Consider the following 16,404-nt stretch of genomic DNA (forward strand, 5'->3'; position numbering starts at 1 on the left):
TCAACTACGACGACGAGGGAAACCGTCGAGGGATTTTAATCGCTGATCCATTCCGTAACGAGGTGCGCATCGGAATATAACGGGTGTTCCCGAACGAAAACGATCCCCGAAATAAAGCAACAATATCCATTGTCTGTATTTCGAGTCAATAATTTATTTCACTGCCTATTATACACATCGATCGTAAGCTGTATGTACAAACATATTTACACCCTAATTCCGTATTTACACGTTCCCCCGGGCGGCGAACGAGGGAGATGTAGATCTCGATTTCGATCTGATCGAGCTCGTCGGTGAAAAACGCCAATATTCCGACTACGCCACTTCGAGGTCCGAACTGTCGGTGTCTTGCTCGTGTTGTTGTTGTTGCTGTTGCTGTCTGGTCAGTATTAAATGGTCGGGCGCTTTGACCGTAGCCATGGGCACCGTGTCGTCGGTGCGCTGACGTTGTTCCAGCTGAAGTTTCCGCATACGTTCCTGTTCTTCCCGCTTTTGTTTGCGCCACTTGGCGCGCCGGTTCTTGAACCACACCTGGAATTAGACATGTTCGACTTGAGGGCGGCTACCCGGTTGCGTTTATTTTCGCGAGGCGACGGGGGAAGGGAAAAACGGGATGAGCGGAACAAATTTCGAAACGAGCGTCGAGGAATAATTAATACGCTACTCGGAATAATTAGAGAATGGCTCGTACGGGAGAACGTTATGGTAACGTCTTCATTACGCAAATGAGAAACAGAAGTGCGTATCGTCACAGAGAGCGACTGTATAATTGCGCGAGCAAAACAACGCGTGTAAATCTTCAAAACGATTCCAACGATTTGACGAAATTTCGTAGATTCGGAGATCCGTGGAAAGTAATTTCACCCTCGGTAATGCGTACTTAAAATTCGTCGTTTTAAGCGACGGGATCTCAATTTAACAGAGTATCTTGAATCACATTTCCATTTGTGCAGTTTAGATAGAAATGAAAGCAAACTTTGGTAATGGATTAATTGGAAAAAAAAAAAAATGAGCTCGTTAAAAGATATCGTGTATATTTAGTACGGTCCGTGATTTTGAAAGAATGTTTAGTTTTCAAAATATTAGTCATCTCGTTTAAGTGAGTTATCCTCTAATTATATCGAGCAATGCATCGATGCGCCCGTCGGGGCATAAATTCATTATTATTGTATCGTAAAATTACCCAGAAGCCTTACTTTCAATCAGGATAGACGCTTAATTGATAAACCCGTTTACCTGTGCGACGGCGTATTCATCGGGAGGCTCTTAACAAGGCGAGGGAGCTGGCGAAGATCAAAAGGCTTCGTCCCACATTTGAAATCAGCATTTGTTCCTCACGCTTGTCCGACTCGATTTAAAACGAAGACCGACAATCGATATATCCGCCGTTACCAATAGACTTTCACCGTTTCGGGTGTTGCACTAATTTTCTTAAATTAAAGTAATCGCGCACCCGTACTCTATCCGTTTCTGTTATATAAAAAACTACTGAAAAATAGCCTTCACATCCTCGACCAATCGAATTACGATGGCGTTTCCTTAACACTTTGACGGCCGCTGTCACGCATACGTGACTTTCGTGTACGTGATCTACTGTATCAACCACCATTTTATCATACATTCAATTTATTACGTTTGTTGAAGTTACATTTATAATTCCTTAGAATAATATTCCTAGCATCTTCATGTATCTCACTTTGGTCTACAATATCAGTGGTGACGGGCAACGGTCCTCGCGTGATACGCGCGGCCATTAAAGTGTTAAAATTCGTTTCTTTGAAATTAAAGTTCCGATCATAAAATCTCTCTTTTGTTTGTCGACCGTAAGAATTCCAGCGAATTTGTTATTTTTGTATCGGTGTAATCACGGTTTCCCGCGTCTTTGCTTTTACAGCTTAACACCTGTCCGTGTTTCTGCATTTTGTTGATGCAATCACGAAGATAGGAAAGACCGTCGCGCGAGCAAACAGTCGTGCTTCTTTCCAAACACGGGATGGAGTGCTTTGGGCCCTCTCGAGCTGTTTCTCGTCTTTTCCTTTTACTACCGCCTCTTTCCTCTTTCCTCGTCCGAGAAGTCGCCTTTCTACTAATTCTGTACAAACACCCGAAACTCTTGCCCGACGCGGCAGGTGCACTGCAGGTATATGTTGTTTCAAAGTCTTTAAAGACTCTCGAGACCAGGGATTTTCTTTGGCAAAGCCGACGATGCGGGTGGTCCGTTGGGTCCACGATAAGTGTGAATGACTTTGGGGATTGTTCGAGCAAATTGCCGGGGCTAGCGAGTGTACAAATTTCTCTCGATTTCTACTTTTACGTTAACTGCTAAAACTCATTATCGGCACTTCGAACGTTCGGTGTTTAGAGATGAAACAGGTCGTTAATAACACGGTTAACAAATCCCGGCACGAACTTCGAGTTATCGTTCTTCGACCAAAGTTTCTGAGAAATCTTCTTCGATCGGACGTCCTATAATAAGCAACGTTCTTTAACATTTCCTTCCAACAATTTTTTTATCACAAAACCGCCTCAGCTTCTCGTTCTTTCGACATCTTCGCGTCGATGCACGTTTTAAAAACGAGATTGTGCTAAAAGAATCTTAACCATCAAAGATTTAATGTATATTAATAAAATACGCTTATTTGATAACCGGGGTACCAATATATCGATGTTTGTTTCGACGAAACAAGCTCAGCCATTAATATTAAATACTCTTAATAATTTTCAATCCGTCATTAACATTTATTATGTTTTATTGTATTTCCAATTATAGATTTTTGGGGTAAAGTAATCGACTTTGTTTTATTCCCCGTGAACGTATTAATTTTACTGCACAGGCTTTGAATTACGAAATACTTTTATGACGGTGCACGAACTTTACTAAATTTTAAGGTGATCGATTAACATCGTTTCGAGGGACAATTTTTCAAGGAAAACGCGTTTAAAGTTTCGTAATTTAATATCCGATAATATACAACTTTATAATGGGAATTTCGATGTAATATGATTTGCATGTTACTTTTAAGACTCCTATCTATAAGTTTGTGGAAAAAGCCATGCACAGAGTTCGGTTAAAAATTCTATAGCTTGGCTAATTTATGAATTTTAATAATCTTCGACTAAATCGATCCTGTCAAAGTTTGAGGTTGGTCTACCACTTTGGGAACGCCTTGTGTACTTAAGCGATCTTCCACGGAGTCCTCTTTTTCCAAAAAAGGCATTTGCGCCTGAAAGAAGCAGGAAACTGAAACTGAACATCAATCTCCTCGCGATCCTTTTAAACAGGAGTACAATGCTCCGCTGGAAAAGGGTTCTTTCGACAATCCAGTCTCAATGACACCGTCCTAAGTCCTTTCAGAAGTCTTTCTAACAACGCGCGGTGTTGTCGAGTGTCAAATCTTTTCGTCATCGAGGACTCAAACGTCTTGTCGACGTAAAAATATAAAGTATTTAATTACAACATATACCTACTCGTCGCGTTTTCTTTGCGTCATCATTTTTTTAGAAGTCTTAGATACATAGAAGTATACCTTATAAACGAGGCGATGAAGATAAATCTATGTCTTGCAAATTTAGTCAGAACGTTGCATCGAGTTTACAAGTACGGTAGGAAAAATAAAGCAAGAACTATGTTGCCTTAATTAAAGAGCAAAAGAAGTAAAAATAGAAGTACACTTAGAACGGATCCTTAAAACGCGACGAGAAGAATACGAGACGTAAATAGGAAATAATAATGGTCTTGAACCTCTTTACTTCCCACGAATATAAGCAGTTTGTAGTAGATGCTGTGTACAATTCTATTTTAGGAAAAAAGTATAATTGCGTTCTTTAGATGGGCTCGATTTCGACTCGTAATATTATTATTTATTTCCAACAATTTTCCCCAGTCGCGTGGGACAAAAAAATGGCACGATCTCGCCCCAGACGACCGTGTAACGTAGGCGTGCGCGAACTTAGCGTGATCGATGACGCGTCACAAGGTCGAGAAACTGGAAACACTTGTTACAATCCGCTAATTCGCTAGAATTTAATGGTTGCACGCAATGTAAATCTTTGCAAGCGGTAAATACCCCATAAATTCTACGCGGGGCGGCGTGCACGCGTGTGAGTTTCGATACATGGCGTTGTCGACCATAGGTATAATTGAGGTAAACACATTACCTCCAAAGCTTTTAATCTAGCATATACCATGTCGGACCAAATCGAGCAACACCCGATAAATACTGACCATTCCTGGGACCCATTTAAGGCAACAAAACAACGAACGCCCAAGTATTTCGCGTAGCCCCCCGGAGGGTGGAAGCGTTTCGTCATCGGTATAAATTATGCGTTCGGCTCCCGAGAGTTTCATCGATCCGAATGGTCAATGTTTGTCAGACGAAAGACTAATATTCTCTTAGGCCCAAAACTTAGTAATTTGTCGGGCCAGGTTGGCTACCGGGGTCGCGGGACCACCGAGGGTTTCCGTTCGTCGTAAAGTGAGATTTTAGGAGAGACGTACCTCGATTCTTTCCTCCTTGAGATCGACCTGAAGCGCGAGCTGCTCCCTAAGGATCACGTCCGGATAGTGGGTTTTGTCGAAGGTCGCCTCCAGTTGCTCCAGCTGCTCCTCGGTGAATATCGTCCTGTGGCGGCGTTTCCTCTTCGCCATGGGACCCACGGACGCCGCGTTCGGGTTTATTTGATAGGGATGCGCCGCGTGATAGAACGTTGGCTGACCGTGGAGCGAAACCCCGGCAGCCGCCATCGCCGCCACGTATCCGCCGGAATACAAACTGGGGTACGCCGCGGCTAAAACAAAAAAAAAAGACGAAAAGCATGAATTAAAATAAAAAATTCGATCGGAGGAATATTCGTTGAAATTGTAATATCGTTCGACGCGACCCTATTCCCCGCCACGGGGGAACGAAAAATACTCGAGGACCCCAAGGGATGTTTTGGTTTAAAATCTCGAAGAAAGCTGCTTAGCGGCGACGTCGCCGCGTAAAAACGCGCGAAGGGCGAATTCCTGCTCCCGATCGTTCGGTCTCTCTTTCACCGTTGCATATTTTTCCATCTTTTTTTTTTTTTCATCTTCCGCAGCCAAATCGTTCGCGCGTGATCGAAACGGATTGCGGATTTCGGAGCCCCGCGCATCCCCCAATCTGCGCGCGGTACTCTCGCGGGTGAAATACTTAAAGCCTCCCCCCCCCCTCCCCCTCCGGGGGGCACAAAGCAAATTTCGTTGCAGGGACGCGTCGGGTCCCCGGAGGATTTACGCCTTCTTTCATTTTTACGAGACTTTGCGCCTCGCGGCGCGATTCGTTAAGTAACGTATCAGAAAAAGTGAGACTTTCAAGTTTCGCGGAGTTAATCTCGGCATTAATGGCTTTTGGATTTCTCAATGTCCATTATGAAATTACAATCGTACGAAATGGTGGGTCAGGGTTATTGGTATAAAAGTTTTACGTTTGATGTTTAGTTCCATCGTATCGGTGACTGCTCCGAACAACGTGTCCCTTTGTTTCTAGTTCAATTTCACCAACTTTAATCGATTCGATAGAACAACTTACCGAACAAATCAGCGGACGTGAACGCCAGGTGATGGATCTGTTGTTGCAGAGGATGCATCGCCGTCGCGGTCCTCGAGCCCACGGCCTCAGGGTTTTGAATGATGGAACCCAGGCCGCTGGTGCTGGTGGGCGTCATGTTACCCAGTGGTCTGGGCGCCAGGATGTTCTCGATGGTGAAGGCGGACGTGGGCGAGGACATTGTGGCCGTGGAGCTCGGTCGCGAGACCCCGCGCGGCCTGAATCGCGCCTCGTCCGAGCTCAGCGGGCTCCTGGTGAACGTTTTCTCGCGCGCGTTCGCGTCGTGATGCCTCCCGGTCACGTTGTTTTGCTCGTCGGCGGCCTTCAGCTTCTGTTGCAGGCTCTCCGGCGAGTAATTGTAGAGGTAACGGTGGTCGTAGCCGGATATGCCGGGTCCATCCTGGAGCGGGCTCGACGGCTCCGTCATCGGGGAACGCGATCTGGGCGAGTCGCTCGCGTATGTGCTCTCTACCATGTTACGGGAGTGAAAACGTAGCGAGCCCGAACACTTCTCCCACACGTTGATGCTCGACAGTTTTTGGGATCGTGACTCTGACGGTGTCTCGACTCGGCTACATATTACATTCTTCCCGTCTTCTCGATACCCGTGGCCTCTCGTCACATAGTCCGCACGTACGCCTCGTGCTACACGCGGAACCGAAACGCGACACAACCCGTCTGTCCCATCGCGTACGAGAGCGTCGCGCACTGAATTCTTTTTCTTTTTATTATTTTTTTTTTCTTCTTTTTTTTTTATTTTGTGTCGAAGATCGAATCACTCCAAACGATTTCCACGGGAGAAAACTAGCATCGACATCTGGCCAGGAGTGCCACGGGGTCGAAAGTAATCTGACGCGCGCAGAGAGGCTCCGATCGCGCAGTGACACCGATGAGATAAACGATATCCGACGACTGGTCCGACTCCGTGTACGCGTTGACCTCTCGGGGGTGCGTTTAGATTCGCCGGCATCTACGTACGGGTAGCCACCCCCGTGTCGTCGACAGAGACACCCTCGAACACATCCAGCCGAAGTTTTGCCCGACGCCGTGGAGAGGGCGTGGCTCGCGTTGGCCCCGTCCACTTTTCCACCACCCCTCCCTCGGCATCCCCTATGACGAATGGTGGGGAGGGGGGTGTGCAGAGACACCGAGAAAGAGAGAGCGCTAGACTACGACGATGGTTTCCGGGAGGATGCAGGCGGAGGTGCAATCTCCTGATGACAGCGATGGCTTGCGAGGAGGGGGGGTGAAAAATAAAAAAATAGGGGGAGGGAACCGTCGAGCCGCCCGACGGAATACCCTTTCAACCCCCGGTGTCGGGCTTCGGCCGAGGGCGTAGAAACGTACGGAACCCGCGAGGAACACCCATGGTTGGGGACGTATTTACCGCGGATGATCACAGACGTGTCTCGCGTATTACAGAGCTTTGCGAGTTTGCCTAGCGAATCGTATTCACGAATTAATCATGCTCTCCAGAAGTGTGTTTGGGTTCGGACCCGCGCGATCGAACCGCTCGGTATTGTTTCTGAAAATAATTTCACGTTTTCCCTCGTCTGGATTATCGTGTCGATGTTTCGAGCTTTTTCGCTGAGCTTTTTTCCACCCCCTCCCGCGCCCGTCGGGATCGGCTAACGCCGCGGTTCAATTTGCGAGAGGAAGCCGCTTCCCCGGAAATTGGAAATACCGGAAACGCGCTGGCGGAACGGGGCACACGGTACTTTTACTTCGGGATTCGATTATGCACAGGTTATTTCGTTTATAAATTTCGCATATTGTTCGACGATGTCCAAAGAATATCCGAGTAATCAGCCAATGTGAAGCGAATCTATATCAGTTTGATATAGGGACACGGCCATAGCGCGTGCGACATCCTGATAACTTCGCGTTAAGGAGTCTTACAATGATCTTCTTTGGGTCATTTTAAAGGTTGAACCCTCCACTTTCTCGTCCATTAGTTAAATTTTCCGGGAGATTAGTTTATACCTTTGAGATCTAATATGCCCCGATGTTTTAGGTATATTCTGAGGAAATAGAATTTCTGTGGTTTGTATTCGTAGATACAATTATAACTTCTTCATCAGACATCACAATAATAGTAAATAGAAAGTAATTCTTTTATGGCACATATGGCCCACGCTTGCAACCTCGTTAGACATCGATTCTGTTCCTTTAGATAGATTCATATATTTTCTGATGCACTGATCGATCAAACTTGTTAGCCCTCTTATGCCAAAAATCGTCAGTTTATATCGAGTATCGGTATTAGGTTTCGCAGTAGCTAATACGCATGACATTTAATGTATCATAGTTGTTTGGATATTCGATGTCACTGTCCACGATATTAGAATTAAAATACCTTCCAAAGTAACGATTTTTTTACCACAAATGACTCAGTACTAACAAGAAACAACCGCTAACCCAGATTCGAATCCGCGATCGAGCAATAAAATTATTTCAGCATATTTCGAGTATATTTTGCATATTCCTGTATATTTTTACATATTATTGACACATATTTGACGTACGTCGGTCACATAATTTGACATATTTTATCCTACACAAAGATCCATGGTATAATAATAATACTACAGAAATAAGATTCGATGTTTTATAATCTACGTTACAACGAATTGTGATGGAATTCCGCGGATGATACAGATTCTCTCGGGCGCGTTTGATTGATTCGCGGATTGAAACAACAGCCGCGTACGCGTACGGCTTTGAATCTAAACTATTTTTCTTTTGTAATACCTGTCTCGGTCAGGTTTGCAGAGATGATTATTTCCGATGCGCGGATTATATGTATGTATACAGAACTTCGCGGAATCGCCCAGCGAGGAATTCTATTATTTGTACGAACGACGGTACGGCGGGGGCGTGTACGGTTTAATGCGAGCGCGGCGCAACGTTCGAATCTGCATCAACCGCAGCGTTCTGTAACGTCCGGCGCAGAATGTTATGAATATTCGTATCGTTTTGTAAACAAAGTAGGGCTGAACCGTTCGCAATTCGGCTAATCGCGAAGGTACCGTTACGGGGCGAATTAAAAACACCGTTATTGGAATATTCGGAATTCGAACGATGCTGGATTATCAGCTGTATATATGTACCAGACTATTGGATAGCGTTTTATAATATTTCAACAAACGATTTTCAACGGCACGTAACCCCGTCGAGTGAATAATGTATAAGCTGTTATTTTAGGATTACAAACGAGTCGAAGGATTTTAGATATAACAAAATTGAATGTATTTCTTTGTACGGTTTCACGTCACAGCAATGTCGAAGTGTCTGTCGAGTACAGAGAACGAAAGATACCTTGATGATCAGATTCATGATTTAGAACATGAGTCGAAAATTTGGTAATTATACAGATATCGCGGTACTCCTATTTGAAAGTATCTTTTCTACCTTATAGACATAAATTTATTATTTTTTAATGCCTGTCTGACATAAGTAGAAAAGTAGTAAATAATATTTAATGGAACGTAAAGAATTGTTTTCCTGAAAGTGCGTAGGATTTCGAAGGTATCTCTATTCACCAAAAATGATTGTAATTAACCCTCCAAGTTAGAAATAATTTTTTTAGTACGATTTGAAATTTTTTTTTCGCCAAAAAATTTCAACATATACTCGAATTTTTTTCTTGAAAGTGAGTAGGATTTCGAAGGTATGTCTATTCACAAAAAATGATTGTAATTAACTCTCCAAGCTAGAAATAATTTTTTTAGAACGATTTAAAATTTTTTTTTCGCCAAAAAATTTCAACATATACTCGAATTTTTTTCTTGAAAGTGAGTAGGATTTCGGGGGAATGTCTATTCACCAAAAATGGTTGTAATTGATCCCCTTAGCTAAAAATAATTTTTTTAGAACGATTTGGAATTTTTTTTTGCCGAAAAATTTAGGCACTTGTCAATTTTTCTTAAAAATTCGGTTTTCGTTTTTAATAAATTTGTTTGAAGCTATAAAATTTCTAGAAAATTTTGTCTAATACTTTTTTGTAGGTACCCATGAGCTCTACTTCAGAAAAAAGTTTCATTGAAATATATTCACTGTTGTAAGAGTTATGGCTGTTTGAATATTGGACCATTTTTATAGGGTCTTTCTTACTTTACGGGGTTAAGAAACAACTTTTCGAATATTTTTAGAATTTCTACATATTGTTGACTAAAATACGCGTTGTTTGCCTTTTGAAACATTAAAATCGTCCAAACCGTTCAGGAGTTATGATGTTTCAAAGATGCGCATGAAATTTCGGGGAACAATTTCTGAACGTAAGATTTTCGGTAAGGAATTCTTTTCTCGAAAATGCGTAGAATTTCTGGGGTATGCCCATTCACCAAAAATGGTTATAATTGCCCTCCCAGCTAAAATTAATTTTTCCAGAACGATTTAAAATTTTTTAATTTCTGCACCTATTCCCTGTCGATATTTCTTAAAAATTCGTTTTTGATTTTGAATAAATTTATTCGGCGCTCTACGGAAATATTGTTTAATACATTTTTATAGGTATCCGTGAGCTCTACTTGACCCAACTAGACCCAATCGTGAACAAAATCAAAAAACTTCATTATCGAAACGAATCTGTCTCCTCGTAAGATGCAAAATGGAGTGTCTCGACGAGGTGGAATACGGGTCTCCATTCCAGTAAGGGGGTCAGGCGCGTCGTATCTCGTACGGGGATGTTGCCACTGCGACGATCGGTGTTTCAGCGTCTCCCTCCCCTCCTTCCCGGACCGTTGATCCCGTCAGATCTGTTCAATTATTCAAATCCCGCCCAACGCGTCCGTATTAATAACATAAAACCGTTGTAATGTGCATTGACTGTCGTCGTCATTGTTAACGGGGGCCTCTGAGGTGGGGAGGATCGTGATGCGATACGTGGAGAACCGAGCGTGAAAAGGTTCTTAGGGGCGCGCACGTACCCCGGACATTGTGAGTCGCCGCCTGCCTCTCCGTTCGAACCCCGAGCACACTTCGATTCCGAAGTCCACGGCCGAAATCTGTACCAACCTTAATCCTAATCCGTACGTTAATCGTGGCTCGATTCGCCGAACCGTGCCCCCGTGTCCCGTGTTCGCGATGTACCCACCGGTTTAGGCCGTCGGATCTCGAAAAAAACCGTGTACTCGCTTGCACGGTCCCGTGAACACGTCGTCGTCCATGACGTTTCCACGGCGAAGATGCTTCTCCCATTGTTCGTACGGAGTCGTGAATTTCATTAGCACCGAGGCGAATAGATAATACGAGCTGCTACCGTCTTTGCGCTGTTATTCGTGTGCTAATCGCGACGCTTAGTACCAGTTTCAGCGGATAACAGACGTCGACTAAGCGGGAATTCCGGAATGGGTGAACCCAGGCAGACGAAATGAATTTAAAATTAAACATTAAAGTCTCGAACCGGCTCGAGACTCCGTGTTTTCAGATTAAACGAGAAGTCTCGTTTGGATACCCGTCGAGGTATTTTTCTCTGAATCGAGCCACGAATCGTGGAGCCCGATCAGGATCTAATGATTCGGAGGACACACGATTTTGACGCAGACCCACATCGTTGGCTGCCTGTGCGAATCAGGATTATCCTTCCCGCGGGATTATCGATTCTTTCGGGTGGGTCAACGTTTTCTGGGAACCACTAGAACGATCAATCGCTTTTCTTTGGCGTTTCGTTACTGCATATCGTCGACATTGTGCGCGCGACACTGTTACACGCAAATTTACGAATTCAGCAGTTCGTATTTCCCAAAGTTTCAACACTGGAACTACCAGACCAGTCGAAATGACCCATTCGTAGTTTCTAATAACCGTAATTTTCTATAAGAGAACGAGTAAATTCATCCATCGTTCTAATTTCTTTTCTACGAATAAATACAGTATAATTGTAGGTAATTCTAGTGTTAATTAGAGGAAACGTAACATGTTTGTTAGCACTTAAATATTTTAGTGCAAAAATGCAAGATAGACTCGAAAACTCGATGGAATAAAAACGAATGGAAAATAGAATATTTTGTCAAGCAGTTGGACGTTTCAAAAGCGTCTAGTTTACAGTCGAACGGCGTAAAGGGACTTTATTAACCCGTCCACGACGCTAACGATCCCCCTTTAACGATCGTTCACCCTTTTACACCCCTTGGTTGCGAAGTTCGTCGGTATTCGAAAGAAACTCCAGGGTAATTACGGACTCCGTGGGTTCTCGCGTGGTTCCTTAAGCTATCCGACAGATCTTTTACTCCACGAAGACATCCTACGGAGAAAGCAAGAAACGAGGGGGGAGGGGTGGAAGACGAGCGAGAAAGGCAAACGACAAACAGCTACGAGGCAGCCGGATAATTCGCCAGGCTTAATTTCCCCATTGGCTTTTTGGTGACCGGTTTCTGCTCTCGTCGATTATTTCCTCCACCTAAGAGGCAAGAAGTCCAGTCAAGTGTAACCTAAACTAACGAGTACGCTCACCTTGGGAGTAAACCGGAGACGGTCAGGTACGATTTGGCACCCCCCGGACGGCCCTCACGAATCGGGGACAGGAAAACGAAACGAAAGGGAGGTATCCGTCCACTTAGCACGCCGCTTAGACGTGAAAACATCTGTATTGTCGACGCATTAGCGCCGGGGGACTCATCCACGATGATTACCGTGGAAATTGTAATCTTTCGCGCGTAAGCACTCCCGCGGCGGAAACTTTTTAAGCCCGAGCCAAGCAAAATGGCCGGGGGAAGTCCAATTCCCGCAGAACCGCGTTCAACGAGAGACGAAGTTTGTCGTAGAAGTTGGAGATCGAATGTACTATACGGCGATGACTTGATGGCTAGGCACGCCGATTGGCCGTAGCGTAATAGCGACGCCTGCTCTCACACGCGTTGTCGTTATTGGCCGTGTCGCTCACAACCACAATTCCATCGCGTGACAAAGGACCGCGAACGAAATGTATAGGGACAGAGTAGGATAGGACAAGAGTGAGAGGCATTGGCGTAACCGTACGCCCAAAATACTAGCCATTGATAGAACAAAAGTGTATCTCTCGTGGTTATGGAGACCCTACTACTATGTAGCGTGACGTCAGGTCCGTCTTGCCCCGTTTAGTTTGTGGGTGCCTAGCCAACAAGTCATCTGTGGATAGTACACGTTCGCGAGGATCTGATATCGGGACGTTCCAGGGAACAGGATGCATTTTAAAACCTTAAGGATGTTATCGTTTCAATCCCTAGTTGACACGATGGGATATTTGGACGTCTTTCCTATCGAGTTTTTCAGAATTTAAGTTCTTCCTCACTGTTAGAATCTAAGTTCCTTCTCGATTTTCGAAAATTCAAATACGTTCCACAGTACGTTGAGTGTATGGGCATTCGAGACAAAGTTCGTAATTTCTAAGCTGCCCGATTTTCGACTTAGAAATGCATCGAAGTTTTTGGATTTCAGTAGGCGAAACTTTTATTCCCTTATTGTGTTATATTAAAAAACAAAAATTTTTGATCGCCCTCTGCGCTAACTGTAGAACAATTTAAGCTGATCGCGTTCCATCCCGTGTAGAAGTCACTAGCTGGTACTATAATTTTTTGATAAACCACTTTCGAGATATAAAGCAAAACATATAGCAAAAGATATACACGCATACAATTTTTAACTTCTATTAAAGTGTCGAAAAATATAAAAAATCGTGGTTTCAAATTTTCATCTATAACAATACTCTGTTTTTTATTTAATAACAGTCGGAAAAATGAAGACTCTTCATCAATTTTTAATACAATTTGTTGACCGTGTCTCTCCCAAGTGTTTTGCTATAAGTTCAAAACGTTATCGATCTCTAGTTTCGAGTTTCCCTTAGCACGTGAAATTTCGATAAAGATTTAGTAAAATAATTTTGCAATAATCGAAAGAGGAATCAAAGCTAATTTTAGAGGGGCGTTTCTCTAAAAATGTATCTTAATTTTATAATATCAATACAGGTCTCTCGCCTCGTTTTCACGGTCATATATTTACGCAACAATAAATCAATTTATATGTTTTAATTCGTACATACGCGAACCCCCTTTCAATTTATAAACGAACTTACTACGCTATGTTTACAAGGAAAGCTTTCGATGCTTTGCACTTTTTATGTTTGGAGCTTCATTACACTATGAAAATATCGTCTAAAAAAAGTGAAATTTTTCGTACCTCCCTTTCGCACTAGTCAGACCACAGGTTTGCAATTGATATTATTCTACGGACGACTTATTATTATAATAGTATAATAATACAATTATGAAGTTGCGTACTGTAAACAATAATGGTCAATGCCACCGTATTACCAAAATGAGATTGTTATTGGTTGAATTGGAATATTGATAGATGATTTTATTGTAATAACAAACAGTGCCTTAAAGCGATTCATTCGATAAACTAATGCATCGATTGGTCAGCGTTGTAAACACACACGCTTTACTAAATTTGAATACTACAATTAACAAAGTACACAAGGTGCATCGCGTTGCTAGACATTTTATCGAGAACTGTTAATGACGATAATAATAATATTGTTTTTGTTATTTAAAGTAGAATATGCGAATGGTAGTCTTCGAGTCATTATTGGCACTTTGAATCGAACCGTACATTTTCGTAACGTGAATTTAAAGTGAAATTATGCTTCCATAAAATGTATTTGTATTTTGCATGGCGCTCTGTACAATGCACGTTATTGATCTTTCTTCGAAAAGGAAACGTTAGACGCTGATAAATATTTGTACCGAAGAGATTAAAAGGGATTAGAAAACGAACAACAGAGAGAAACGAAACCGTAATAAAACGGTGAAACTATCGCGGAACAAGTCAAAGAAATCCGTAAAGCGTGAACATTAGCAAAGCACCGCAAACATAATCCAGACGTTATAGTCGCGCGACGTTTCTTTTATTTACGGGGCCCGCGGAACCCCCGTGCCTTTTTTAACGTGTACCGTAAATATTGTTTCTACCCCGAAAATCGTATGGCCACGATGGGCCTCGAAACTATAGTCAAAAGACGCCGAATGCCACGGAAAAAAAAATCATTATCTATCCGAGGAAGTCCGCAACACCGTGCCGAGTTCCACGAGGATTAGCCCGGTTGGTTATGGGATGTAAATATTAGCCTTTCTTGGGTCGAGGCAGGTATTCTCTCTGCTTTCATCAAAGAAATGTTTGTAAAATCAAAATGATCATGCGGACGGGGCAAGGTTGTTTTATCAAAATCCATTAACGCGACGTAGTTTCCATAAAAAAAAAAAAACAAGGATATTAGCTATATTAGCGCGCATCAAAATCCTTTGAAGAACTTTTTCCTATTAAAATCAGTTAACTCGCTGCAATTTTCAAAAACATTACTTCTATCTTCGATGGTGTGCTCGCGTACATATTTTAATTTCCAAAACTAATTTAATGACTGAAGTTCTGCGTTTCAAAGTCAGTGGTCCTCGTTCGGACACCTTTGCTATTTTTAAAATTACGAAAGGCGATAGAAATAATTTTAATCGTTTCGAATCATTCGATCAGAGTACCGTGATTTCGACACGAAGAAGAAAAGATTATTTTTTTTATTTTTTGCAAAGTCTGGAAGAAGTTCCCTTGGTCACGCGTAATTGTTTGTCGCGGGAGGTGTCACGCGACGGTCGCGAATTTATTGGCTCGTACGTTAATTACTTTAATTATTACACCGTTGTCAAAGGCTGATCGGAATCACAAAGGAAGTTTAATCGACGCGGAACTATGTTTCCATCGCCCCGAGTCACTGATCGCCAATTAATTTTCCATAATTGGACCGGACATGCTGGCACGATACACGCCTTGACGCTCGTGTCTGTGCACACACGCGCCCGGCAGGACACCGTCGTCGTCCTGTGCCCGTATACGCGCGCTTTAAAATGTATCGACGCCGAACGCCGGGACGCCGGCCGCCCGCCGGCCACGCCGTCGTATTTTCACCGCGGAACCAATTAACAGTTTTCACCTATTCCTTTTTAGTAGCTCGCCCGGAGAGAAAAAAAAACACGCTCGCACAACGACAACACGAGCGAGCTCGCGCGCGCGCGCGTGTGTGTGTGTGTGTGTGTGTGTGAGTGTGTGGACGCGTCGCGAAAAGAAAAGGAATAACGAGTGCCACCCGTTGGCGGGAGGGTTTGTCGGGTGGACCAAAAGGGGGTGGACCAAAAATGGATGAAAAAAACGCCGCTGATGGCCTTATACCGGCAGGAAAATCAACTTCGATCTTGTCGAACGTGTATCGTAACGCGTGGATGTTTTGTGGCCCGTTCTTTTCTTTTTTTACACGAACAGCTTGTGTCCTACAAAGTCATTGTACGCCATGTTTTTATGTTTCAACTATGCCCTTTGTAAAAATGCCGATAGTTTACTTTCGTTGAATAGAGATTAGTTTAAAACAAAAAAAAGGAAAATAGCTCCTTGAGGTTTGTTTGAGAAACTAAACGAGCTACGTGCTCGATTGTAATTGGTGCGTTTCGCGCGTTCCCGGACGAGGGTGCAATTCGCGCCTGGAAAATTGTGTATCCTTTGTTACATTTTTGTGTTGTTTATGGAGGGATTTGATGGGAATGGAAAAGAGTTTCTTTGTAAGACTATTAAATAGTATCTATTTTATATAGAATTTACTTCATCGTCGTTTTATGTACCATTTTGTTTTGTAACGCGTTGACTAGGACACCCGTTTTCTCTGTTTGGGGATGTTAATATTCAACAGTTCGATAGGGCACTTGTTATAGTATCTATCTTGCAAATGTTTGTTACAAATATCATTTTTACGTTAGGAATTGTCAATAGTGGTTAACAGGCGTTACCAGTGGGGCAACAGTTGTCAAAAGTGGTGAGTAGT

The 16,404-nt window shown here is 43.2% G+C and overlaps 1 protein-coding gene across 1 annotated transcript; it reads right to left on the reverse strand.

Moving 5' to 3' along the window:
* Window positions 1-315: 315 nt before the first annotated feature.
* LOC122403493 (homeobox protein goosecoid) lies at window positions 316-6,042 on the reverse strand. The gene is made up of 3 exons (XM_043407034.1): window positions 5,550-6,042; window positions 4,499-4,788; window positions 316-531 (listed from the first exon to the last, which is right to left on the reverse strand). The coding sequence occupies exons 1-3, from the start codon at window positions 6,040-6,042 to the stop codon at window positions 316-318; spliced, it is 999 nt and encodes a 332-aa protein (XP_043262969.1).
* Between the last annotated feature and the right edge of the window lie 10,362 nt (window positions 6,043-16,404).

This window comes from Colletes gigas, unplaced genomic scaffold, assembly GCF_013123115.1.
Source record: "Colletes gigas isolate AHSC1104 unplaced genomic scaffold, ASM1312311v1 Colletes_gigas_Sc00055, whole genome shotgun sequence".
NCBI classification, from domain to species: domain Eukaryota; kingdom Metazoa; phylum Arthropoda; class Insecta; order Hymenoptera; family Colletidae; genus Colletes; species Colletes gigas.